Source organism: Ammospiza caudacuta, chromosome 3 (genome assembly GCF_027887145.1).
Source record: "Ammospiza caudacuta isolate bAmmCau1 chromosome 3, bAmmCau1.pri, whole genome shotgun sequence".
NCBI lineage: Eukaryota > Metazoa > Chordata > Aves > Passeriformes > Passerellidae > Ammospiza > Ammospiza caudacuta.
The window spans coordinates 27,127,996-27,155,615 of NC_080595.1; the positions used below are offsets into that span (position 1 = coordinate 27,127,996).

At 44.5% G+C, this 27,620-nt stretch overlaps 3 protein-coding genes across 3 annotated transcripts in view; 1 reads left to right on the forward strand and 2 right to left on the reverse strand.

Annotated features, from left to right (window-relative positions):
* Nucleotides 1-1,197: 1,197 nt before the first annotated feature.
* PRPH2 (peripherin 2) lies at nt 1,198-10,237 on the reverse strand. The gene is made up of 3 exons (XM_058802681.1): nt 9,657-10,237; nt 6,637-6,883; nt 1,198-1,434 (listed from the first exon to the last, which is right to left on the reverse strand). The coding sequence occupies exons 1-3, from the start codon at nt 10,235-10,237 to the stop codon at nt 1,198-1,200; spliced, it is 1,065 nt and encodes a 354-aa protein (XP_058658664.1).
* A 6,231-nt stretch (nt 10,238-16,468) lies between these two features.
* Nucleotides 16,469-19,214, reverse strand: TBCC (tubulin folding cofactor C). Its single transcript, XM_058802170.1, has one exon. The coding sequence runs from the start codon at nt 19,212-19,214 to the stop codon at nt 18,180-18,182; it is 1,035 nt and encodes a 344-aa protein (XP_058658153.1). The 3' UTR covers nt 16,469-18,179.
* Nucleotides 19,215-19,757: 543 nt separating this feature from the next.
* Nucleotides 19,758-27,620, forward strand: part of BICRAL (BICRA like chromatin remodeling complex associated protein) — a 44,648-nt gene continuing 36,785 nt past the window's right edge. The window contains exon 1 of the mRNA XM_058800956.1: nt 19,758-19,909. The gene's annotated coding sequence lies outside the window, so the exon portion shown is untranslated. The remainder of the gene's footprint in view (nt 19,910-27,620) is intronic.

The following is a 27,620-nucleotide window of genomic DNA, read 5'->3' on the forward strand; positions in this document are numbered from 1 at the left end:
CTTGAGAACAGGATCCTCCAGCTATGACATTATGTTTGGAGAGATGCAGCATATGCAAAATGTGCCTTCCCTTTGATTTAAAGTACTCCATCACTGATAAAGTAAAATTTTCACATTGGGGATTGATTTAAACTCAGTTTTCCCTGGTCTGAAAGGGTGAGGCTTGATGTACTTGTGGATGAATGGTGTCCACTTTCTAGGCCCCTGGAAAACATTTAAAGTGTGAGTTCTAACTGGCCTGGATTTGGGTCTGGATTTGGGTTTGTCTTTTTCTTGCCTTAAAAATAGTTGGGCTTGAATACTCTGGAGCAAGTTATGAGATTACATACTTTGTAAAATGTCCAGAGTAACCATAACTGGCACATGCTCATAGCCTGGATTCCACCCACTAAAAGATGAATCTTCTAAGCTTCTGCAAAGAATTTAAATACAAGGTGAAGCATAAGTCTACAACACATACATTCAAGATATACAGCCTGCAAAAACCCCTGAGAAATAACCCCCCTCAGTCTTACCTGAATGTTGTTTTTATGATGCTTGGCTGCTTCATTAAATTACAATTTTTGCTTAGAACACAAACTTTCAGCATAATTTTGCATCTTGTTCTATGTACATCTTAAAAATACAGCAGAAAATACCATTGCTTAGCACGTTAACAAAAATCACATATGAGAGGTTTGTCAAAATACCTGTATACTAAGTTATATACAATTCTGGAAATTCTTCTCTCTCTGAATTCTATCATGTTACTCTCCAGAAACCCAATCTGTTTGTCCTTAAAAGCTGAAGTACAGAAAGTATGCTGATGAAACAACTTGAGCAAAAAAAAAAGATTAAATTTTCCAATTCCACTTTTAATTTCAAAATAAGATGGAATGGATTGCCATGTGATGCCAGCAATCTTTTTTTTTTTTTTTTTTTTTTCTTAAACTAACTGTCTCTGATAAGGGAACATGTGAATATTACAAGTCCTACTTGGGGTCATATTCCCAAAAGGATCTGGATATGGTGGACTCACATTGTTGATAAGCGTTTTATCCCAAGGTGCACTATGTTGTATGCTCCCGTGTACAAAAGCGAATGTGCGTAGAAATGTGTATTCTGGTGGTTGATACATAGCTTTTCAAATGTAGATATATTCACAATTCTCAGTTTTTGTTATTTTTCTCTGAGAAAAAGTCCACCTCAGCAAGCAGCTCAGCTGACTGTTGTGATGGCTGGCGTCTTCCCGCCTTCCTCTCCTTCGGCCCCTTCGGCTCCTGCTTCCACCTGGTTGAACTTACCCAGCTTTTTCAAGTTCTCCAACGCAGATTTGAAAGTGTCCTTCAGGCTGTTCTCCAGGATCCACCCTTCACTCTCGCATTCAGGGTCTTCAGGATTGGCAATGCTTTCCAGGGAGGTGTGCAGCAGGCGCAGGCCAACCATCACTGACATCTGTGCCGGGCAACGGGAGAGGCAGAGAGCGTCAGCCAGATCTGGACACTCCATCCCACCCTCCCTGTGCCTGCCTGGGCACCCTGGAATGCTGCTCCCAGGGGCCACGTGCCCAAGGGGCCTCTCCACAAGCCCCATCAGTGTTGGTGCCTTCCCAGGAGGCTTTAATGCATCCCTGGCTGCTGTGCACGGGGTGTCCACAAGGCAGTTTGGATGTGCAGCACTGTCCTTGGCCACCACCCGCTTAGTTTTAGCTAAATATTTTGGCTTTGCATTGACCTTAATATGCTTGGTGAGTATATTAAGCTGATCAAGGAGATATTAATGAATCAGCATCTCTGCAGAATGGAGCAGAGTTAGGATTTGAGCTATTAGTTTGTCTGGTTCAGAGATTCTGATTTTGTTTTAATATAGGTATATGTGCAAATAAGGAAACCAAGGGAGTGGGTGATCCCTCCCTGGTTCCACCTAAAACAAAGTTTATATTTCTGATTAAATATTACCTAGTCCCAGCAACCCTGACTGAGACTTTTTCTACTGCACTGTGTAACCCTGCTGACACTGGCAACACCCTGCACCTGCCTCCAGAGAGAAAGTGTGGTTTCAGCCAGTCTCCTGCCTTCTAACACCGTTCACAACAATCTGACCTCTCCCCTGTGGTGCATGTGAAGAAAGTGATTGATGAGAGAAGTAGAGAAGGACAGAAGAGCAGCTCCCAGAAGAGGCAGCCTGCTGACATGGTAGGGCTGGTGGTTGGGATGGGGCAGCAGTAAGATGGGTTTGGTCCTTCACGTGCTGGGTAAAGCTCAGTTGGAGAATACCTACTGCTGTCAGGACCTCACAGGATTTGTTCTCCAAGGGAAGTACAATGCCTCTGTCACACTATCCAGTTTCCCAAGGAGCTCCTTTGGTCCTCCTCAGCCCTGATGGCTGAAGAGGCTGGCAGGTTTGAGTTAGGGATGCAGCCACATGGCAAGGCCAGAGGCAGAATTCACATCTGGCTTTTGGGCTTGAGGCACTGCCCAGGCATGTGCTTCCATGGACCATCCATCAGCCTGTCTGCTGTGGTCACCCTAGTTGTATATGGTCAGTGTCTCCAAATTCTTGGAAGACTAAAGCTACATTTGTCTACTCTCAGCCTTTGCAGATGTTCGCATTTCTCTGCCTTCACTCAAGATCAGAAAGGGAAAAGCATTGGTCAAACAAACAAGTTTCATCCAATGCTTCCATATCCAAGGGCAAATGTTGATACTGCTTAACACAGGAATGTATGACTAGCCACACTTTGGTCACTAAGGAAGTTTCTAGTGGCTCTGAGTCTGAAATAGTCTCATCTAGCCAATAATATGATGACTTAAATCAGTTAAAGCAGTATTCTATAAAAGTCACGACAAGTGACAAATCCCATCATGTTAGTCTTGGGATTTAAAGCCTTTGACATCTTCCTTCCACTCTGAGTCTCAGTTTTGCTGCTCTCACTCATGGGGCTGATATCTTTGAAATCAAAGGCTGTTGCAAGTGCAGGTTAACAGAGCTGGGTGCAGGAAATGGCCTCCACGTTGCTCTTTACTTGTGTTGCCTTGCTGCATGTCAGCAGGAGCTTTGTTTTGTGATTGACTTGCCAAGTGCCACTATTTGACAGCCTGGTAGGTGGACTGGCTTCCTGGATGGCTCTAAGTCACTAAATATTATCATGCTTTTAAAAATGAAGGTGCTTGTCCAGCACTGAGCATCTGACCTGTCCTTGGAAGAGGTTTTGTGGTATTTTCTCTCACTTTAAGACTGAGAGAAAAAAAAACTTTCTAAGCAAGGTTTTGAGTCCCTGAAGCTGAGATTCCTTAAAAGCAATGCAAAATGTCTGTCTCCTTATTACCCCCACTGATCTGAGCCTGCCTTCTCTGCCAGATGAGAAGAGAGCCCAGGAAGTTTGAGACAGGTAAATCAGTCTCTCTCCTATTTGATCACAGAGAGTCTGGGACCCCCAGTTTATCTGAAGTCTTGCACCAGGGAAGGCATAACCCCAGGCAGCAGTATGTGCTGGGGGTGACTGGCTGACAGCAGCTTGGCAGCAAAGGGCCCTGGGGCTCTGGGTGGCACCAAGCTGTCTCTGAGCCAACAATGTGCCCTTGTGGCAGAGTGGGAAAATGGGATCCTTGGCTGCATTAGAGGAATAATTGCCAGCAGGCTGAGGAATGTGATCCTTCTTCCCACAGCTAAACCTGCAGCCTTACCCAGCCTGTGAGTTGTAGGCTTGAGCTTAACCACAACCCAGCACAGAAGGCTGCGGGGTCAGAGCCCCAGAGCAAGGCCAGTCCTGCTGAGGGATGATGGAAATTCTTGTCACTTTACAGCAGCTTTAAAGTGCCAGAAAGAACATGGCCACAGTGTTTCTCCAGGGCTGCAGGGCTGGGCTGGTGGATCCCCCGCACCTCAGCACGCTCAGTCTCTCCAGCTGGGCCAACAGAGCAAACTGTGTCCTTCTGGAGGGCCCCTGCTGGCTGTGGGCTGGTTTGGGAGATCTCCAGGGTTCACTCCTACTGTTAGTGCATCAGAGAGGTTGCTCTCCAACACAGAACATGCAACATGCTCCTGTGAATGTCTCAGTGCTCTCCTGGAGCTCAGCCTGGGTCTGGTCTGGTGGGAGCACAAGGGAGGTGAATCCCAGGGCCGTGGCTGCTGTGGCAGCTGTGACTTATTGATATCCACATGTTTGCACAAGTGGAAGACCTGGAGTATCTCAGGAACCAGCCTCAGCTCTCTATTCCTTTTGAAATGCCTTATTCAGGGCACCCTTGAGCCCCTCTTCTCCCCTTTGCTGGCTGAGGCAGGTCAAGAAGACATCCAGGCTTGCTCTTGTTGACCTTCTGCAGCGAAGCCCATCTGCTTGCCAGGGTTTAGCCTGAGGCGGCTTAGCCAGAGCAGGGTGTGATCTTTTTTTGTCATCCTCATGACTGATTGTCACACATGGGAAGCCTACAGCTTTTGTTAGGAGGAGCAGCTTCTAGATATTAGCATTCTTTTCAAACAGAAGTTTGGATGTTTCAAAATACAGGTTCATCCTTCCTTGTGCCTAGTATAGAGAGGTGAAATAGAATGGCCCTCCCTGAGGTCCCTGTGCCTGTTTGGCATGTTACCTTTTCCTACAGCTCAGAATAACAGCTGTCATTAGTATTTCCCCTCCGTGTTCTCTCCCCCTTCCCACACCTCAATTCCAGCAACCCAGCTGGAAGAGTTGTCCATGACCCCCAGAAGGGCTTGGTTGGAGAAGCCCCTGGTTTGAGTCCATGGTGGCTGCAGGTGCAAAGCAACCCAGGATTTTGCTTTTCCACTTTTCTGTGCCTTCCCAGAATTCAGTCAAAGTGGAAATGAGGAGCACAGAGCCAGCACAAGCTCTGCCTCTGGGCTCACCCTGCTCAGACCCACACTTACCTTGGCCAGGAGCTGGAACCTCTGCTGCCCTCCTACTCAGCATAAAATTGTTTCCTATCCTGACTGGAATTTAAAGGAAGTTGTTATATTTCAAGGGAGACTAAATTAATGTCAGTTTCGTGCTTTGCTTCCTCCCTTCACAGGGAATTTCAAACCCAAATCTGGTCCCTTTATGGTAGAATATCGTGCAAGTAATAAATACTCAGGAGGGCAAGTTATTGTGACCCAGGATTGTATTGTTTCTTTCAAGTTTTGCCCTAAAAGTCCTCTGATTGCCTGAAAAAAAGTCTCACCTTCAATTTTGAAAAAGGAAAAGAAGATCTTATTTCTCATTATGCCACAGGCTGAAAAAAATACCCAGGTGTACTTTGAAGAGTTAGGCATAAAATACTGCATTTTTATCACTGCTATTAATGTTAACATATCACTGTCATTAATCTCTTGCAAGTTAGCAGAGCTGGGTTACAAGTTCCTAGTCATGATTTTCTGCAGCTGGCATTGGTATTTTTGTGCATTTTTCCCCTGAGTTTTTGAATTTCTTAGACTTTTGAACACAGTTGAAATTCCCCTCTCTTCAAGAGCTCTGCACTTGGATCTAGGCTAAAATAAAGACCTTCTCTTTCTTTTCTTAGCAGAATAACAGTGCAAAGAGGTAATACATTTCTCTGCAGCTTGGAGCAGTTATTTTTAAAACAACGCAACATGGAGTAACTTCATGATTTTTTTTCAGTTCACAGATTTAGGTAGGTGTTTATTTTCTAAAAAGCATCTTCATTCCTGGAAGGCTGTAGGCCAGTGCTTGTATCAAAATGTAATTCATCTTTTTTTAATTTGCATGTATCTAAATTTTTTAAAAGGCAGCTGAATCATTTAAAATAGGCAATGCCATTTGCAGCAGCCATTCCAAGGATAGGAAAAGATCTGCTGCACCCCAGGGAGCTGCACCCTTCCTTTTACCAGCAGCTCCTGCCTGATCTCCACATCCAGCACCTCACGTTCCAGCCCTCGTGCCAGTGCCAGCCCACGCTCCCCGAGCATTAGTGTTGATTAAACACCCTGGCTGGAGAACTGGCCATCTCCCAGAGGCAGGGGATTCATTGCATTGGATGAACAGTATTTTATCAGCCAAGCTGCACTTTGGTGCCCACAGACACCTGCCCTGAGCAGTGCTGGCACCTGTTTGCATTTGCATTGTGTTTTAGGAAGTGGAATAAAATTAATTTAATCCACTTGCTCCACCTAAACCACTTTTTCTGATCAAATACCTTGGTGGAGCTGATGGAGATCCACATGCTGCCTTGAAATCTTTCCACTGTGTGTGGCTTAAAGCCTTGTTTTGTTCAGGGTGTCAACCCTTTAACTGCATTTTCTGTCCCTCTAATTACTGTCACGTCTTTCTGACGTGCTGCTTTTTTGTATTCCTCGTTCCCCACAAATGGGGACACATGTAAAATTAATGCATCTGGACAGCAGAGCCCTTGCACTCTCTTCCCTGCTCAGCACCTTGCCTTGGACAGAAGATCACTCCCTTTTCACCTTTTGCTGTAGGATACTCAAGGCTCTGGCCCCTGCTAAGAGGCGTCTGTGATCCCACACCCTCTCCACCTCTGTTTCTAGCCTGGCACCTTTCAGCCCTTACTCAGCTATCAGATATTTTCTCAGCCAAACAATGGGGAAATTTATTTTAACCAGATTTGATTTTCACTCAGAAAACCCCCCTGCTCCTGCAGGCCTGGCACTTGACTGCAGTGTGTGTGTGAGGGGAAGGGGTACCTCGAAGAGCCAGACGAGGAGGATGACGGCGCCCATGGAGCTCATCATGCTGCTGTAGTAGCTGAGCAGCGCTTCCCGGCAGCCGCGGCGCCACAGGTTCAGCTCCTCGGTCTGGTAGTCGTAGCTGTAGTGGGCAGAGTTGTTGGTGACCTGGTACTGGATGCAGGGCCTGGGGGAGCTGGGGTTGCAGCAGCTGAAGGGGACTCCGTCCACCAGGTACCGCCCGTCCACGTTGCTTTTGATCCGGCTACGGGCAAGGGCAGAAGGGAGCGTGAGTGCACACACAGACACGGACATACACACAGACACACACACACACACAGACACACAGACATACACACAGACACACACACACACACACACACACACAGACACACACAGAAAGATATCCAGGAGCAAATCTGCACAAGGACAGAAAGCAAAGGCAAGGAGGATTTTCCACCATGCCTTTTCTCTGTGTTCCCCTGTTCACGTAGCGGTGTTTGTCCAGGGTGTCCTCTCTCTCTCTGTCCTTTCTCTCCTTTTCTATGTCAAGGCTACACTGAGTCTGTAATTAACTCCTCCTGGTGGAAATGCACGCCCTTGGGTCACTTCTTCAAAGAAATTAATTTTTAACAAAAGTGAATGGTGAGAGAACTCAGGAAGAGCAGTCAGAAAAGAGCAATCACGGCATAGTTAGGATGGAAGAGAGGTGCTGGAGCTGACCTGAGCTTGGAAAAGAACCCAGAGCAGCCTTGGAACCCACTATATCTATTGATCCAGCAAACGTAATAGCTTCTTTTTGATGATAATATCTCCAAGGAGGGGTTGTGCATTTATTCTTGGTGTGGGAAGGTAGCCAGTATTGAAAACATGAAATGTGCTTCAGCAACAGGATGTTGCAAAATTTAAAAATTTCCAAAGTCCTTGCAGGAGCTCCCCCAGCTATTGTTCATCTGACACTCTGGTTGTTCTCTGTTAACAGTCATTTGGCCTGGTGTCTTAGGAGATGTTTAGTTGCAAGATAACTTGGAAGGCAAATAGTTCCACTGACTCTGCAGAAAGACTATAATAAAAGGACTGCAGTTTTAAAACAGGCCATTTTTCTTAGAAAATCACAGAATGGAGAGTCCCAGTGGTGTAGAGAGGCGAAAAAAAATCTGAGTCTCCCTTGTAGCTTTCTATATGGATATTTTTAAATTGTGTCATAGAGAGAGAAGTGATTCCAACAGCCTGGTGAAGGGAAATTCCACTTTGCAATCATGACCTAAATATATCTAAAGAGCAAATGCAGCTGAGGTTTTCTCTCTAAATGTAAAGTGTGCTCTGGATTGGATCTAATTCCCATTCATGTGTAAATGCTCCACCAGTTTCAGAGAGATTGGATATTGGATCAGGCCTTTGCTCTACAAATAATATAAAAATCCCACTGTGAGGGACAGACTCCCACCTTCCTTGGAACTACGGAGAACTTTACTATTGGCTTCAAAGGGGCCAGACTATCCCACCAGGAATGGGAGCAGAGATTGTGCACCACCACACAGGACAAACCTTGAACTCACTAAAACCCATTTGTAGATTTTTAATGCCCTAGTTCCCACCTCAGTAGTACAGAGAAATTACCTTGAGTCTCAGTCCCAAACAAGGCATGAGTTATTAAGGACAGTATAACCCCGTTTTCCCCCTGTGCCTTGCCCTTCCACTGCTGCTGGATTAAGCTACAGCTCTCAAATCTCCATATAATGCTGGCGAAGTTTTTTCAAGTAGTTATTTATACCCACGGGCATACCTTTGCAACGGGAACATCCCCTTATCCAATAGTGAATGTATTTGTTATAACACCCTGCAGTGCAACGGGTTAAATCTGTAACAGTTTTCACTAAAAAAAGTCCTCATTCAGAACTGCAAAAACAACCAGACCACCCAACAAGTCAAAGGAACACACAGAGAGACACACACGAGATAAATACCATTTACACAGTCGGGCAGGGATCTCAAGAGATCCCAAGAGATACACAAAGCTTTTTTTCAAAATTACTTCAGACATTTTTAATACAGGCAGTATATTTAAAAGGCAGATTGCTTCCAGTTTACAGGACCCATTATGCAACCACAGAGCATAAATGTTGACGAATGATGTTCCCAAAGAACCCGGAATAACCATTTCTTTCCCTGGTGCATAATTTTTTAAAAGGTTGTGGGTATTTATGCCTAATGCTACTTTTTAATTTCAAAAGTTCATTTTGTTCTCATGCTTATTTTCTGCTTGAGCTTACTGCACCTAACCTGATTTTAGGATTACTGCCTCTTTGGGCACTGACATCAAAGCCATTAAGGTGTTTCTGGTCAACAACCTGATCTGGTTTGTACAGAAACAATAAACTAGTTCTGCTTTCATGTGAGGTTTCAAAAAATTAGGCACAGGACAGAACTTAAAATACATATGGCTACAAGGGCCACTTTGTAAAGCTAAGAACATCAATTGATGCTTGGTATTATCACAGCACTGAAGCAGTCCATTGAGTGAATACAAAAATAAAATTCTAAATCTTAAGGATCTAAAAGACAAGAGTTATTGGCAAAGTGTTTTTGCCTCTATTTATTTCCATCCATGATTAGCTGCCAATATCTGAGCGGAGTTTTAAAAGTGGTATCAACAGTATATCTCCAGGGAATTCTTTTTTTAGGAAATTAATCAATCACATTGTCTGCTTAAGGATCAGTAAAGTTCTGCTACTTTCCTGTTGATTTTGGGAGTCTGGCTCAAGGTAATGGGTTTATAAAGCAGTAGAAGACAGTAAAAACTATTTAGCCTGTCTGAGTAAGAGTGGGAACTGTAGTTTGGTACTTTTTATTTTATGTTATGGACGACTTTGGAGGAATTTGTCAGGGGAGGAAGCAATCCAGCTGTCATTTGGGACGATTTATTACACAAGACCCCATTTTACACAGACCCCCTTCCAGCCAGTGCCTGTTGGCACTCGAGGCCAGCACCGACCAACGTGGACACTGCGTGACACAAACCCCACCGAGTCACTTACTCTTTCACTTCTTTGGAGCTGAAGTCCAGATATCTGTTGCTGATCCACTGGATTTCGAACCAATCTTTGTAGCCGTTGTTGCCGCAGCACTTGAACTCGATCTGGAGCATGTCGATGGTCTTCTTCATGAAGCACCTCCCGGGGGTGTCCGTGTCCCGGTAGAACTTCATGCCGTTCTTCAGCCCCTGGGCCAGCGTGCTCTCCAGGGAGCCCCGCATGAGAAAGCAAATCAGAGCCACGAAGAAAAGGAGCATGTTAAAGACGCAGCACAGAGCCAGGTAAGGTTTCAGCAAAGGCTTCCACTTGGCAAATTTAGCGGGATCCAGAGAGTCGTAACAAATTTTTCCAGCAAAACCATTGAAGGCGCAGGATAATATACCCATCAATATCAAAGAATTGGGCACAAAGTGGCTTTCAGAATTGTCCATCACCTCGCTTCGCTTCCGGAGCTCAATTTTGAGGAACAATCCCATGCTAAAAACAAGGATTCCAGCAAACACCGAAAACCAGTTCATGAGCCATAGTCCCTGCGCTAGCTTTACCCGTTTCTTCTGATTGAATTTGACTTTCAGCAGTGCCATCTTTGTAGTGGAAGATGTTGGAAGACTTCACAGCCTGGACCCCTCTTCTCAGCGTAAGCAACTCGAGGAAGAACCATTCAGGCGTCGGAAGAGATCCCGAAGGGCACGTCGGGAAGCAAGCCGCTGCACAGTCCTTCCATCTTGAAGACCTCTGGTTAGGATTCAAGTGAGTAAAATATTTAAAGGTCCCAATTAACAATTTCACATTAGTGAGAATAATGGGCAATTAGCACCTACACCTATTTCTGGTGGTTTCTTCCAAGCAAAGGAGAAACACTCTCAAGGTTTCAAATGATTTGATCTGGATCTGCAAGACGTCATTCTAATACCTTTAATCATTTGATCCAATTTGGAGAAATGTCTGTCAACAGATGAGTGGAAGTAATCCCTCATTTTACTATTTAGTAGATTTGTGCTCTCTTATGATAGGCTGTTGGGTGGAATATGAAACCCCAGAGATATAAAAAGATCTTTGTTGCCAGAAGAATATGGAACCTTTGAGGAAAAAGGAAGAAGGCTCTGGACTTAAAATGGCTGCTTGTATACAAACATACACTTCCTCACTGTGATCCCAACATATTCATATCTACAGCCAGACCTACGTTTGAGTCCTTATCCTTCTGTGCTGGCTTGAGATGACATCCTGTGGCTTATGTATTCTGAAAGGGGATAAGCGTGTAGTTTACGGTGACCTAAAAAACTAAGCTTGGCATTTTCTATTTACTTCCAAGGCTTGCACCATCTCTGGGTCTTGGCAGGAGAGCAGGAGAAAGGAAAAGTGCAGAGAAACTCAACAAATAAACCCTGGGCTGAAATCTAGAGGTGCTTTCATAAAAAGTGAGCTGGCATGAGCAGCTTACTGGATAATCACCGGGCCGGGGAGGGGAGCAGGGCTGCCCAAGGAGACCCACCCGGGAGCTTCTATCAGGGAGATCAGGGAGGAATCCACCTCAGCAGCTGGAAAGGGACCCTGGGGATGCTGTATCTGAGGGCAGGGGAGGCAGCCCGGGGTGCTCCGGCTCTGCACAAGGACCTGCAGCCGGCTGTGCTGTGGGGGCACAGAGAGGGTCCGAGCCCTCCTGCGGCTGCCGCCTCCTCCTTGCGGCACTCAGCGGTGCCCGGCTTCTTCCACCCGCCCCACTGCTCCAGGAGTTCTGCTCACTTTGAAACATCATCTCCCACTCGCCACACAAGGGTTTGGAGCTGCTGGGAAACTCCTGCACTGCCTCGCCCGTGTCATCACAATGCAAAATTAACCTCAGGCTACCCCCAGCAATGGAAAATATCCCTGCAGGTGTGTGAGGGCAGGACTGGGAGGATTCTCTCCTGCCTGTCAACCAGACCTGCTGCTGCCACCACCCGAATCCCTGGGGGCATCCTCTAGTGGCTGCCAGCAGCATGGCCACCAGTCCCCGGCGACACAGAGGGGAAGGAGTGTGCCAGGGTGACGCCAAGTGTGAGAAATAATAACACAAATAATTAAAAAGCCCAAGCACTGAAAAAAATAACGTTTTGATGGTCTGCAGCTCTGTGGTACCGTGGATGCTTCTCAGTTGCCATTTGAGATCCTGGAACGCTGAGGGTTCCTTCAGGAAGGACAAAGGCTGGCAACTCACAACTTCTCCCTGTCCTAATAGAAGGTGTTTGTGGTGGACCTTTCCCAGCCCATCCTGGCGCTATTGCACTGAGCTGGAGAGCAGCTGGTCACTGGGATTTTTCTAAAGCAAGCCTGGTGGTTTGCATTGCTGCTGCCCTCGCTGGCGAAGAGCGAGTGTGTAAGATGAGAGGGAAGGTGATTATCCATCAGGGACTATTCTCTCCTCTTGCCGTGAAGAGGATGGGAAGTGCTGTTTCTTGAGAGAGCCTATTCATGTTTTTGTGCAATAAGAAATGGCTCTGAAATAGCATCTCTCCTGGCAAAATATCCCACAACCATTGTAGCACATGTTGTGTTTCACTGACTCTTTCAGGGCTCAGCTAAGAGACTTGAGTTTGGAAAATGTATTTATCTGACAGCCTGGAGTTAATTCTAGATAAAGGAACTTGAAACCATTTCCTTTCTTGTCAGTGATGACAGTGAAACTGTAATTAAAGTGGAAAAGAATTCTGCACCAGGTCTGCAGGTCATGAGGATATACAGTGAAATACTTCCTGCCCACAGCAGATGAAAGCCTGGTGCTGCTCTGGGTATGGGTAATTTTGTATTCAGGAGCACAGGTGAATCTGAATAACTGTCAGTTCAATAATTTAACATTTAGATACCCACGATAAATCTGATGCAGCAAAATCATGGAAGTGTATACACTACGGTGTTTCCTGTAATTCAGGAATTAAAGTAGTGAAGTAGAACATGCAGGACTTGCTTCAGGGCTCACTGATCCCTCCAGATTGACTTTTCTGCCTATAAACAAAGGAAACAGGAGAGGTCCTCATAAATCACTGCTAAATTGTTAGCTGGGAGATGATCAGTAAAAATCCTGGACCTGATGTTCAGGAAGGGACACTCACCTACTAATTAGACCTTTGAGACTTCGGGTGGTCCCTCTAAAATCATCAGGGACAGCAATCAGCACCACCAGAACAATGTGGATCAGGAAAAGCGCTGTTTAGTTAAGTAGTTTTCAACAGCTGGGGACTTCAAGTGGCAAAAACTCCCCCACCTATCAACTTGACTTGCCCTGCTTGGGGGTTTTAAAGGGGATTGGGTAACACTTTTTAAGCAGGAATGAATGCTTCCATATTGTCCCAGGCCTGGAGCAGACAAACCCCCGTGCAAGCATCGGCACGAACCGGGCAGCCAAGGGCTGTCTCTGGCAGAGCAGCCTGGAGGAGAGGAAGGTGATGGGAGATCATCGAGAAGCGTTTTGGAGTGGGGATAGTTTAAAAAAGAAAGCTTTTTTTTGCCTGGCATCTGCTTTTCTTAAAAAGCTTTTTCTTGGCTGCTATTTGTCTTTAGTTTGGCACTTACTACCTCTTCAAATAGAGTATGCTGAAATTGATCCATAGCAGATAAAAGCTAATTGCTGCAAGAATGTTTGAGTTAATGGTCTCCTCAGAGGTTGTCTATTAAATTCAACTGTATAATTCATATGCCAATATTGGAGAAAAAATGGTAGAATAAAATATTCAAACTATTATTGATCTCACCATGAATCTGTTCAAATTCAAAATCTAGTTAAAAATTATAATATGTATGTAGACCAATACAATATTGATACCTTTTCAAAAAGCTATGCCTGCTAACATACATATAAGGTACAAATTTATCAGTTAAGAGAGAGGAACATAAACAATTTAATCTGGTGTTTGTTAAACAGTCTGGTGCTCGGCCCCGGACCAATCTTAGTCTTTCCATCTTCAGGGGTGTAAGATATAAAATACATACATGCCTAAACTGTGGAAGTGCCCTCGGTAAAAAGAATAATTTTCTGGCCCAATCTTTCTTTCACACTGCTCTGTGATATGAAATGTGTGCCTTTCTGAGGCTTTTTTTCTCCTTTCCCTAAGAGTGGCTATATTTCACTGCAGGAATAATGATGTCTAGCTTTACCTTTGATGGGAAGCTATTGTGTAGAGGGGTTTGCTCATGTACCCTCAGCTATGGTTTTGCTTTCAATTGTAACTCAGTGGTGTGAACAGGGACACTCTCGAGGAACAATGTGATAAAAATGCTGTACCTCACTGTACGATTATCAGGGGGAGAAAAGTCTGATTTATGACTTTCTTTTTACCTCCTTACACAGGAAACTTGCTAGGCTACTATTTTTGTGGCATGTGAGGTGACTGCAGGTTCTGAGACTGGAAACAGAGGCAAGTTCTAAATTCACTGCTGGGATTGTTGTAAATCCTGGGAAGAGTGACTTGACCTGCTGTATTCTGTGGCTCCTGCACTTTGCTGGGGCACACTGTGGGGGTTTTGGTGTGGTTTTGCTCTGGGTAATTCCCAGAATTTCAGCCATCATTCATATGGTGGTGTGTAACGTGCTCAGAAAACACAGCTTTTTTTTGACCTCCAAGATGGTTATTAGGAGTATTTGTTTGTATTATTGTGATGCCTGGGGTGTAGCATTCACTGCTGAAAAAATAAGAGTTAGAAATCAAAATTTGTATTTGCAGAAACAGGAAAGAAATATGCTGGGAATTAAAAGAAGCTTACAAAAAGCTCATTATAGTCATTGCTGCTGGAAAAATCTCAGAACAACAGGTGGGTCCCCCAGTCAGTCAGATAAATCAGATCATGATGTGAATGGAAATGCTGAAATTTCCCCAAGTTGCATAGATTCTTCTTCTTGCTATTCCTGTCTTTCCTTGTATGTGATGAAATTAGCTGTTTAGTAAAACCTGAAGCAATTCCAGGTAAAATCACTGAGATTTGAACCTTGTCTACATGCAACTATTACTTAAATAAGAAACTTCAAAAAAAAAAAAAAATCCAAGCCTTCAAATATATAATGCATAGAAGTGTGTAGGAAATTGTCTTAGGCATATATTTCTTACCTGTTTTTTTTCACGAAACAATTCTACTACAGCTCACATCAGAATCTATTTAAATGAAAGAGAGCTGGCTAAAGAGAGAATGTAGTAACTCCATTTCTGTTCTGATACTCAGAGAAGCAGGGGCAGACAGATGAAAAGCCTGGAATCCAAAGGGAACCCGGGGGGGGTTGATCCCTCTCAGGACAGACCTTGGGTGAGGGGATGGCCCCATGGAAGCAGCAGCAAAGCTCCAGCTGCTTCTCTGGATGCAAGCTTTGGTCTGTGCCACCCCTCAGAGCCTCAACAATGGCAACACTCAAAGCTCTGTTTTGAGTGAAAACAGCCTCAGTTTTCTCCGGCGGGCTCAGCGTTGTGTGTCTTTGCATAGAACTGTTTTATTCCCCGCCCAGACACACACAGGAGCTTTACAACACTGAGTAACAGCCCTGTGGTGGGCTAAGGAACTTTCACTGGCCTTAAAGATTTTGGTGAGGCCACAGGCTGGAGGAGGCCTGTCCAACTAGGCTGTCTTTCAAAAATGTTTGACACAGGACTGCTTTCCTGACTCCTCATGGAAAATGGTTCTGCAGCTCAGTGCCCCCCACTATTTTTATAAACTTTCTGCCTGTAGCTTCTCTTCAGGGCAAATTTGCACAAGGTTTGTGGTGCTGATGTTCTGTTATCCCATGCCTCCAGCAGGCATTTGTTTTGCAGCCCCTTGTGATGTCTAGCATCATTAATTTCTTTAAAGTACATTATTTTTAAAGAAGCTCCTGGTGGAACTGGTGGCACTGTGATGCAAACCAGAGCTAGAGTTCTTGAAGAGACTTTGTTCACTTCAGTTGTATATTATGCAGGGTGATTGCCAGCTGATTAGAAATACTTAGGAGTTTGCCTTCTCTTCCTTAGAGACCCAAAAAAGTTGCAATTTCTATACTGAATAGCCCATGAGCATGCTAGTAAACCTTTACTAGTGCTTAAATTCTCATACAGCATTAATAGACTGTTGTTTCAAAACAGTCTTGAATTTCTGTTATGATTCTACATCAGGGAAGTACAATTCAAAAAAAGTGTTTGGAAACATGTGCAACTCTGTGTGTGTGTGTGTGTGTGTGTGTGTGTATTTGTGTATATATATATGAGATTGTATGTTTAGAACTATAAATCACATTTAGGTAATTGCCTGACCAAATTTTTCTGGACTTACTGTTGTCAGATTGGATCTTGTTTCACACCATGCCTGAGCAAGAGCCAGTTATGTGTTCTGTATTACAAAGGTAATGCCAAATCTTTAGGGTAATTGTCTGGCACCAAGTTCCTGGAAACTATTACCTGCCAACTGTGGTTTGACCAAAGTCAAGTGTTTGGAGGAAGGAAAACAGTAGGAGCTAGGATGTCAATAACTGGTTTGTGAAAAACATCCCCAAGGAAGTAATTTCAGAGAGAAACTGAAGTTCAAGCTTCCATGTTTTGACTCCCGTTGTTTATTCAGGCAGAACTGCATGCCATGGGCCAGGAGCTGGAACAGGACATGGCACTTCCATGGGAGGAAGGCTGGGAAGCCTCAGTGCACCCCTGGTACTGCCTGGGGTCTCTTTCCCTGTCTGGATCTGCCAGGATCCATCACCACAGGAAGGAGGTGTCAATGTTCAGAGCTCAGGGCAAGCAGAACAAAGGCATTACTGTAATTCTTGCAGGCTGAACATTTTGCAATCTCAAGGCTAGAGGATGCTAACAGGATTGATCTGGAGAACAATTAACTACAAAATCAGATTCTGTACCAAGAGGGATATGTTAAAATAACTTGACAGCCACAACTGATCACATCCCTCTAACAAAGGATATAAATGATTACATTGAAGTAAGACTGAGGGTGTATTCTTTAAATCATGTTATGATGCTGTCAGTGCAAAGAAGGCTCACTAGTAAAGGAACAACTAAAATAATTCAAAACAAGTATATCTGAAATGCAAAATCCAATTCAGTCAAAAAATATACATTAACAGAAGTAAACAAAACTGAAAATTGTCAGGAATATAAAAAAAAATCCCTTTTGCCCTCCCCCTTTAAATTAAATATGCTGAAAACAACTTATAGAAAAACATTTTCTGCTCAAGACCAGACAAGCACCTAAGTGCAGTTTCAGGTACTTCTCCTGTGAGTGATGCAGTTTTTGACAGTTCAGCTAGGATTTAGTGTCTGTCAGAGGCACATAGATGATGGCTGCACAGCATAAAGAATTTTAAGTTTTACAATAAAGCTTTATGCTAAGGCAAGATAAACAATTATTTATTGAAAAATGTCACAAGTTAAGGAGGGGTTTCAGAAACCTAAAACTGCTATGTATACTTATATATGGACAGTGGTCACTTCAGCACGCACTAACAGGGCGCATTCCAGTGCTGCTACTTTATTACTATGTAGCAAGAGTGAAGAGACTTAAATTATTCTGCACTTTATGCAACATGCAAATCTGGAATTGGAATATAGCACCTCTTCTTTCTGTTTTGCTGACTCTCTCTGCCAGCACTGCACACATGCAGCAGCAGAGTGCTGCAAATCAGGATCACAGCACACAAAGCCTGTTGTCTGGAAAATTAATGGGACATCCCTGGACATCTCTGCCCTGAAGCTTCAGCTTGCAGAGGAACAGTTAACCCAGCTTCTCTGATGTTCATCAGCACTTGCTGGATGCCTCCAGCTGCTTACAGAAGCAGCATCCTTTCACATGGCATTTACAGATTGTGAACCTTTAGTATTTATACAGACTCCATAGGTTTCTGAATTTTAAGTAATCAGTATATTAGGAGAGCATTAGATATTTATTGGAACACCTTTTTCCTTTAGACTTCTCTCACTTGAAAAGCCTAAAGCCAACTAAGAGATTTAAACCAGTTCAACAGAAGCTGGCTCATCGTTGTACCATAGCCTAGGATGCATCTCAGTCTGCTGCACTGTGCAGTTACAAACTCTCCCTTTAAATGAACCTTTTTCACCCCATTACCTCACAGCAGTAGTGACCTGCACTCCCCCAAGAGACACTGTGCTGCCATCAGAACATGAGAGCCACACAACATGGGAAATTTGGTATTTGATCTTTTCATTCTAGTACAGTTTGCACTACTTGCAGCTATTTCAGAGTCTGCATAGGTGAATGAAAGCAGCACAACAGCTCTAACAGAGCCTCATTGTGGTTTGTGTATCAGTGGCCTTTGTCACACCTTAATAAGTTTTAACTCACAATGAGGTACCTCAGAAATTGGCAAATCCCACAGTGATACATACAGATTACAGCAGCAACTTGTGCAAGAACAGTAAACTCTATTTGACTGGTATGCTTCAACTAAGAAATCCAGCCATACATTGTAATTCGAAATTTGAATACAGAATGGGATAATTTAATGGCATATCGGGGATTAAGTCCCACAGTTTGTGGATCAGTGCGTTTACACGAGGATCTCCGCAGTCAGTCCCAGCTAGTGATTCTCTCCTGCTCGGGGATCAGGCTCCAGTTGGGCGAGGGCCTGTCAGTCGCCAGCCAGTCAAAGTCATCCACCAGGTTCCAGTTGTTACTGTTTCTGTCCAGCCCAGACGACTCGAAATCTCGCTCGATCCCGGGGTAGCTCCAGGAGTAGGGGGCGAAGGAGACCTCGGAGCAGGCCTCGATCACGGCGCGGCTGGTCACCTGCACGTAGACGCGGCAGTCGCGTGTGCGGTGGGTGCGGAGCTGCTGGCAGGCCAGCGCCAGCAGGCAGTCGCTGCAGCCGTCCACCAGCACGGAGGTGGACACGGGCCCGCAGAGCACGGTGCAGCCGCTGCAGTCGCGCACCCGCAGCGTGTTGGGGTTGCCGCGGAGCCGCACCCGGCAGCCGCGCAGCTCCGCCAGCAGCACGTCCCGCTGCAGCAGCTCCGCGGGGCCGAGCTCCAGCTCCGCGTCCTGGGCGCCGCTGAACCCGCACAGCGGCGGCCCGCCCGACTCGCCCTCGGCGATGCCGGGGCCGAGCTCGGGCGCGGCGGGGTCCGGCGGGGCGGGCTCGGCGGGGCGCGGGGCGCTGCCCGGGGCCGCTTCCTTCTTGAGGGCGCGGAAGGCGAATTTCTTCTTGGGCTGCAGCTGCTGCCGCCGCGCCGCCAAGTCCCCTTGCAGCCGCGCCACGGTCTCCTGCCCCTGCCGCACCTCGTAGGGCGCCAGGAACCGCACGCTGCCCGTCAGCAGCTTCTGCAGCGCCTGCAGGCGGGCGGCCGCCTCCTCCAGCGTCCCCGCCGCCAGCAGCGCCTCCACGGCCTCCCGCTCCCGGGCGAAGGCGGCCAGGAAGAACTCGCTCTGCTCCTCCTTCACTACCTGCGCCTCCTTCTTTTGCCGCTGCCGCTCCACGCCCTGCTGCCGCTCCGCTTCCCGCCGCTGCAGCCGCTCCGGCAGCACCACGGCGGAGGCGGCCGAGCCCGCGGCCACCTCGGGCTGCGAGGGAGCCGCCACGGCCGCTGCCTCTGCCGGCGCCGCCATCTTGCCGCTCGCCTCCCCTGCGGTCACCAAGCGGCGCGCGGATTGGCTGCCCACAGCCCTGGCTGCGTCGCCGCCGCCGATTGGCGGCCCGGGAGGCGCGCGGCGGGGGAGGGCGGGAGGGCCGGAGGGAGGGGTCCCCCGCGGTCTTAAAGGGGCCGCCGCCTCTCCGCGAGATGGGGTGAGTGCTGGCGGCAGGTGCCGCGCGGGGCGGGTTATCCCGCTTCCCAAATTAGCTCGGGATATAAATGAGCCCCCGCCCCGCTCCCCCGCTGTGCCCGCGCGGAGCTGCCCGCTTCTCCCCGCTGCTGTGCTTACACCCACACCTACCCTCCCGGGCCGCGCCCGTCGCCGCCGGCCCTGGGCACGGGGGCTCCCGCGAGCGGCGGGGCCGGGCGGGCTCGGGAAGGGGCGGCTCGGCTCGGCTGGGCTCGGTGCGGGCTCGGGCGGGAGGCGGAGGGGCCGCAGCCCAGAGCTCCACCTGCCCTCCCGGGCGGGCTCGGGGCCGCCCCGAGGCGCCCCGCGCTGCCCCGTGCTCTCCGGAGGCGCCGGGCGGTCGCGGCCCCGTGCCCGGGTGGGGGCCCCCGGCTGCCTCACACGGCCGGCGCCTCCGGGAGGCTCCGTGCTCTAGTAAACCTTCCCTGCTGCCTCCCTCTCCCCAGTGAAGTGGCCGAGGAAAAGGCTGCTGAGCCTTGCAGGTAACTGCAAAGGTGCTGCCAGGTGGATCGAGTTCTTCCTCGCTGCTAATTTGGTTTCTGGAGTGTTTTGTTCCAGAAGAGAGCTCGGTTCTTGAGGGAAAAATGGGAGCAGTGCCAGTGGATTACTGTGCCCCTGAGGGAGGGCTGTATGAGCAATCCACAGAGGCCTATATGGAAACATGGGAAGGAAGGCTTTTATAATTAGGAGATGTGTATTAAAGTAAATTTGCAGCAGGAACCAGAAATTAAGTACACTATCTGTAAAGTAAAAAAGTGACCATTGTTTTGCTGTATTCGTTTGAGCTTTTTTGGATTTTAATTTGTGCAAAGAAAGTTAACACTAAGCACTCTTTTAGTAATATGGAAAAAACTCTAACTCCTGTCTATTTCTACAAATACCATCTTCTTCCCCTTGTCATTCTGAAGTCACTTGTAACAAATTGACAGGACCTAAGACTGTCCATTGAAACAAAAAGGTGGTAAACCCAAAGTAGATAATCTGACTTTTCTGTCTTCTGTTTGGCAATAGCATGAGTTTTTTACCTTATGTTCCTGTTTGGAAGTATAGATTGTTATGTCCCTTAAGGTTAGCATTTAAAAGTACCCTTTAGCTTCAAAGTAGCTGTTGTTTTCTGAGAATGTGGTTTAATTTCTGTGTTAGATATGATATAATGTTGTTAGAATGTATGGAGTACCTGAACCTTACATGCAATAATGTCAGTCCAGTTTGGATGACAGAGGAAAGGCAGTGAAATGCCTTTAGTCCTTGCAAAAGACTCACACTGAAATAGAGAATATTCTTTCCCTAACAGCGTTAGCATATAAACTGAGGGGATTGTCCGGGACCCTTACGTAACAGTAGCACTTTGGAGCAGGCTGGATGGGCAGTGGGATAGGTGAAGTGTTGGATGCATTACAGCTCTTAATGCAGCATTACGTCTGTTGCACTACTGCAGTGTTCAGAATTTTAGTTTTGAAGAATTAGATTGAGTCTTAAAAAGTAAAACCTCTTATGCTGTAGAATAGCACTGTGCTCAGACATGAAAAAGGAAGGGTTTTGAAATATTCTCACTTGATATTTTTTCCTAGCAATGTGTTTAAATGATACATTTAGTAGTATCATTAGGTATTTTTTTTCCTAATAAATAGTAAATCCACTCCTTTAGTTATTCCAGCAATGTTCCATTAGGCAGGAATATGCTGCAATTAATTTTCCATAAGAAAAAAATAATCCTTATTTCCATGTTGTTGAAAGATGTGAATGTTTCATTTTAGCTAGGAGGCTCTGTTTGCCTTATGCTCCCTTGAGTCTAGCTAATACAGGTGGTAACAGTGATGGAAGTGCTTATCCTGTACGTGAGGGTATTGACAGAAAAAGGTTTTTGCTGTTTTTCATATGCACAAATATTCGTTAATGCAGATGTGAGCCTGTGGATGAACTGCACTGGGTAAAAGAACTTCATGTTGGAATGATTGCAAGCAAACCTTAGCGTGCACAGCACAGAATAAATGTTAAGTATTTTATGCTGTACTAATTACTCCTTATTGAATCTGGGCACTTAGGATGCTAGGTATTCTGAATTGTTTTTTCTATAGGCGATTGGAGGTTTAAATTAATGAGGACCAAATACCCTTGTGAATATGAGTGTCTGGGAGAGACTGGAAACTTTTCACCTTGCTAACGTGCACAATTGCTATTTTGGTCAAAAAGCAAAAGTATACCCAGAGACAAGAAGGTAAAATGTATGACCATAATGAAAAATTCTTCCAACTGTTTCATCCTGATGTTCCAAAATTACTTTCCACACTTACAATTTGAGGTTTTGTATAATTTATATTGGCATGTGCTTTCTTTTTTTTTTTTTTTTTTTTTTTTTTTTTTTGGTGGTCATACAACGACTGACAATTTTCCTCCTGACTTTGCTGGCAGCAACTTCTATGTTTTGAGGCTGCTGTGTGTGCCAGACAGTAACCACCTGAATAAAATGTAAGCTTTCTAGCTCAGGCTTGCAGTCACTTGGGTAAGCTGTAACAAGTAGTTTGGCTGTTTGAGGATATGAGAAAAACTAAGGTACATAATTCTCTGTGTTATATTTTTTCCTATTTTTTTCCCTCTTGCCTGTGATTTTGTTCCTTTCTGGTTTGAAGGTAGATAGTAGTCATTTCAGTAAGGCCTTGTGCCATTGTTTGAACTCTACAGTTTCCATTATTTTATGTGGAGGTGCAGGTTGCACTTGTTTACTTTGATCTAGTGCTGTGAAAGTCTGGAAATACGAGCTCCGTGTGTGCTTCCAGGTTTAAATCTGTGTCCCATGGTTATCAGTCATGAATGCTATCTGCCTGAAATATTTCCTACTGATTTGTTATAGCTCAACAGCATTACCTCATAGCCTTTTAAGTGAGATGTATTGTGTAGTTCAGCTGAAGGTTCAAGATCCTGTCTCGTTCCATCATTATTTTAAGAAGAGTGGGGAATAAAGGGGAGATCCACAGAGGCAACTGTGTGCTCAGCCTCATAATAATGGATTCTTACACCTGAGGTTCCTGTGCTTGTAAAAGTCAGGGACCTCATAGATGTGGCGTGATCTCAAGGTGTAGATTTGCAGTCTCTCAAGCAGAGGAAGGAAGGAAGTAGAGTTATGCCTTCTCATCAGTATGTATTCCCAACACTGACAGTTTTAATTCCAAAGGGTGTTATGCATGTGTGTTGCACCATCACACAAAAATGCTGTGCGTGTTTTCAAGAAAAGCAGCAGCCTCTGTGCCTTGCATGGAGCCCTTATCTGCTAGATGTGATCTGTGTCTGCTAGATTGAGTTTCTGCAGCAGAGATTAGCAGAGCAGCGTAATTACTTCTGGCTACAAAGTAGGTACTTCAGTGCCTTGTGCAACCAGCGTTTCCACTGATGGTTTTAGTAAGGGCTCTTTGAACTCCTCTGGCTCTGTGATCAGGCATTAAAGATGTAAGCCATATTATGATTCATTTAAGATACTGTAGGCTGCACATTTGTCACGGTGCAATGGGGCTTCATTAAAAGTGAATGTTGAGTTACTGTATCTCGGTTCATTTGGAAAAAAGAAATTCTTTGAACGTTACGTTTGGCATACTGATTGATTTTTTTTTTTTTTTTTTTAAAGCTTTTGTTTGCACTAAAATGTTGTGCTTTATATATATCTGGCCATATGGAAAGCCAGGACAATGTAAAATACATGTGTTTTTAAATCACTTATTGAGTGTTAAAGCTAAAACTATGAGACTTACTTGGTGCAACTTAATTGCTGTGAGTAATGCCAAAGCTTTGAATGTAATCCTTGGGAATGCTTAAGATACTAATTATATTCCAACCAGTCAAGGTGCACTTGTTTTGAAACTAGTCTGAGCTGGTCCCTTCTGAGAACATGGTGTTTCCAATGCCAAAGGTGGAGAAACAGATTTCAACAAAAATGAGTTATCCTTCAAAACCAGGGACAGGCTTCAAAGCATAGCACTTTATGACAAAAGGTACTTTCAGATTAACAAAGCAAGGCCCAAATATGCTAAACACAAGACCTCAAGAGCAGGAAGTGACTTAGGTTTGGTCCAGGTCTAGCTGCTGACTGCTATATAGAATCCTAGCTTGCTAATTGACTGTAGGTAAATTCTGGAGACTGGGTATGTAAGCTACAGTTACTGCTTTATGGACTCTCCCTTTGAGGCAATTATTCTATTAGTTATGGAGTTTCTGAGAGTTTTTTCATTGCCTTGCTTTACATTTCAGATACTTTTACAGTTATTTTTTAAAATGGATTTCAGAAAACTGTGGTTATTGGACTAGCCAGTTCAATGGATCACCTAGGTTCAATAGCATATCAAAGTTTTCTATTTTAGAATTGTGAATCTTACTTGGAAACATATTCCATTTATCTTTGAGTGATTTAAATAGAATTAACTCCAAGTCATATCCAAGTTTTCCTATTAGCTCTCCTGCAGTATATTCCCTAGTGGATAAAACTATACTTGTATTCTTTTTGCCATTTATTCATCTTAGGAAAAAGTCTGTCAGCTATAATTTTGAATGAGGGCTTCCTCCTCCTATTATTAGCATTTGTTCTCCAGTCTAAATCTGAGAATAAATTCCATTCATACTGATACCCATTCTAGTCATAATATAAAGATTTCTTTTACAGCAATCTTCATTCATATCCAATTCTTACCCAGTTGATTTCATAGCAGGAACTCAAAAATGTCCAAGTAAAACTATTCTGTCTCAAAAGTTCTGACTTAGGTTATTCATAATGTCCCTTCTGTTTGTCCATTTTGTCTTGTCCTTATACAAGTGTGGCTTAGCAGGTCTGTGTTTCTTTCAAGAACACAAACGGCTTTGGTATAATTTACTATTCCACTGTGTTTCTGTATCCCTATTTCATGTTTTAGGCCTCCTTTTTTTTTGCTTAAATTCCTCCCATTTTTGTTTGGTTTTATTTTTTTTAAAACAACCTCCACAATACCACAATTGTATTAGGAATGCTTCTCTTGTTAGTTTCATTAACAGGCTGCTGTTTATAATTGGTACTATGTTTAAAAAAAACCAAACCTACACCCAAATCCTTGTGTCCAACTATTCATTAATATACTCATCTGTATTTCTGTATCCTTACTTCGTTGATTTTTTTCCATTAATTTGTGCTAGCCACATTAACTATGAATGTGATAGAAGGTTGTCCCAATTTCTGCTATCATTTTTAGTTTAAATTCTTCCATCAGTTTTGGCAGTGTTAGTTGGGCAAGATTACTTCTCCATTATTTCTGTAATAAAGCTCTGTCTCCAGAGGTGAGGGTATTTTTATTTTTTTCTGATACATTTCAGTGGCTGAATATCTTAAGATTATTCTAACTTGGAAGTGAGAGCTATTAATCTTTCGAACTTAATTCTCCATTTTAGGGTACTTTAGGCTGAAGAATATGAGACTATATTTAAATAACCTAGAGAATGATATAGTAATTCTTGATCTGTTCCAGTAATAATTTTGAATTGCAATTTGTTTAAATGGAACCTCCAGTCACCATGTTTTCTTTGGCTTTACTTAATTGTTGCTGTGTGTCAGATCCCCATCTCAGAGAAGCACAGTTCTCCAAAATCTGCTTTTTAGATTCATCATAGACCAGCCCTGTTGGCCTTCACACACTCTCCAGTCACAGAAACCTGTCTGTCTTCTGGTATTGGTGGAAATCTCTTGTTCTGAGGTTCACTCTTCATTACCCCCTCTCACTGCCTATGTCCTTACCAGTCACCCCTTAAGATACCTTTGGTTAAGTAGTCCTGCCTTTGGTGTGATGATTGATACTGGAGTCATGCAGCTTTACAAATTACATCATGCAATTATGACCCAGGTTTTGCAAGTACTGTTTTGGATAAGGAAGGCATGGTATCAAGCTGAACATTGTAATGTCTAGGTAACTTTTATGGGTGAGTCATCAAAATAGTGGTGGTAATTGTTCAGAATTTGGTGGATATTGAACTGAATTTTTTGTGTGGTATGTTAGGTTTATGTTCCAAGTTAAAGTCCTTGTCTGTTTTCATGCTGCTGTATTTGGGTGCCCTACTTTTCAAGTGACCTCTACCTCTCTATTGCCTGTGCCCTTTAATGATGACCTATTTGTTTCTGTGCCTTCAAGCTTAGCTATTTTTTAAAATTTAAATAATTAATTAAGCCATGTGTAGATAAGTAAAAGGTGTGACTGGTGATGAGCTGACGTAAGAAACACATTAATGAATGGAAAGAAAAAGCATGGGAGGAAGAAGTGTCATCAATAGAGCTGAAGGATTCAGGCTGAGGAAGCAAGGCTGCAGTGAAGCAAATGGCATTCTTTTCCTTGCAATATATCTCTGAAAGGATGCAGTGAGTTGAGGTTACAACCATCTATTAATGCAAAAACCTTGAAATGCCTGTGGAATTAATTCCTTTAATGCACTAGTTTAGTCCTTACATTCTTCATTATGAATCTATTGCTGCCTTACCTTCTTTTGGGGTACTAATTTATGATTGAAGAAGAATTGGAGTGCATGTGATGCAGACCTGAAAAAATGGTCTGAATATTAGCAAAGTGACTTGATGTAGGAGAAACCTGGAGACAGAAAGAATAAGGATGTTTTGTACCCCCTTATTTTCTCCCTCTCAATATCTAGGCATAGTTTTCAGTTCTTCACAGTCTGTCATTTCAGGGCAATGTATTGGATCACTCCAAATGTCATTTGGTGTCTTTGCACACCTATGAGAGTGGTGTTTGTTAAACAGCATGGTCACAGTTTGACAGCTGGTGTCAAAATACAGCCAAGTAGTTTGTTGTGTGATGAGTGCACGTGACATTCCCAGTCGCTGTTTTTACACCAACGTCTCTCAGTCTTCCAAAGATTTCTCTTCTTCCTTTTGACACTGGTCTTTCCTCTCTTGTGCTTATTTCCCCTTGCTCCTTATAAAGCTGCTACAGGAAAGAAAATGTATTAATGTGATGGTGGAAGCTAAAGAAGGGCAGCAACTGATTGTGCATTGTACATAGGACTCTGGTTGAAGATGACAGCTCTGAGCAGGTGACCTTGAGGTCGAAGAATGTTGACATACAAGGGTCTTTTGTATTCAGGCAGTAAGGCAGTGAGAAGAGGGGCAACCTCTCAGGGCAGTGACACCCAGTTCTGAAACACCACGTGATGCTCTTAAAACAGCATGAGTACCTGCCAGGAAAAAGCAGTAGTTCTTTACAAACATGGTCTGAGAAATTCTGTAGTACACCTGAAAGTGGTAACATTACAGCTTCAGACCTCTGCATTCAGACCTCTTAGTACTGAAGGTAACATTAAGTGTGTACTTCAGTATGACCTATAAAGTTACATCCAACCCTTGATTTTTTTTTTGGTAACCATTTCTACCTGTGAACAAATATAGCAAATGTGTGTAGATATGGAGAAATCTAGTTACTGCAGGGTGCTTCATTGTATAGATGATGCTAGTTCTCCTTCCCTTTTTGTACTGTACCTGCTTAGTAATGCTCTTGTCAATGCTGCCTTGAAACATCCTTTAGGGAAAGTAAGTTATAGTACCATCATGGAAAACTTATGTAGGATTCCTTGTGTTTCTTATGGTAACAGAATCCATTCAAAATCACTTGCCTTCCTTTCTCCAGTTCCTTCTTTGTATCGTATTGCCTGCTTCCTATTTGTGGTTTCTGTAGGACTGGGAGAGTAATAATAATAACAACATACTGATCAGATGCTCGGCCTTGTAACCTCTGAAACAAAGTTCCTTCCTGTTAACCAAATAAGAATGCTAGTGGTGTTCCTCCATACAAGTTCTCACTTGGGCAATATTCTCTAAAGCCAGTGAAGCTGAGCAGGTTTGAATTCAGGGCAGTTTGGCCTTGAAGCATTTACTCAAGTTAGGAACCTTGAAATGTTGGCCTTTTGGATTTTCTAATGCTGGTGTCAGGAGTATGGGCTTACAGCTCCTGCAGAGCTCTCTGGCACGTGGTGTTTGTGTCCGTGCAGTGGCTGTTGGGGTCCTTGCTGCAGTCATGAAAGTGCAGTTGATAATCTGGCCGATGGCCAAGGCACAGCCACGGGCAGGTTCGGTCTGGGCTGCACAAAGGATCTGCTGGACTCCTGCTGAGGTTTCTTTGCTTGGGCCCGACCCTTCCACTTTGGGAGTGATCTGAAACTTCACCTCACTTTTCTACTGGG

Excerpts from the sequence above, each read along its gene's own strand:
- PRPH2 (XM_058802681.1), bottom strand. The coding sequence starts at position 10,237 with ATGGCACTGCTGAAAGTCAAATTCAATCAGAAGAAACGGGTAAAGCTA. Across the intron at positions 6,884-9,656 it reads AGCTCCAAAGAAGTGAAAGA|CCGGATCAAAAGCAACGTGG; the intron begins GTAAGTGACTCG and ends CCTTGCCCGTAG. Across the intron at positions 1,435-6,636 it reads TCCTCGTCTGGCTCTTCGAG|ATGTCAGTGATGGTTGGCCT; the intron begins GTACCCCTTCCC and ends TGCCCGGCACAG.
- TBCC (XM_058802170.1), bottom strand. The coding sequence starts at position 19,214 with ATGGCGGCGCCGGCAGAGGCAGCGGCCGTGGCGGCTCCCTCGCAGCCC.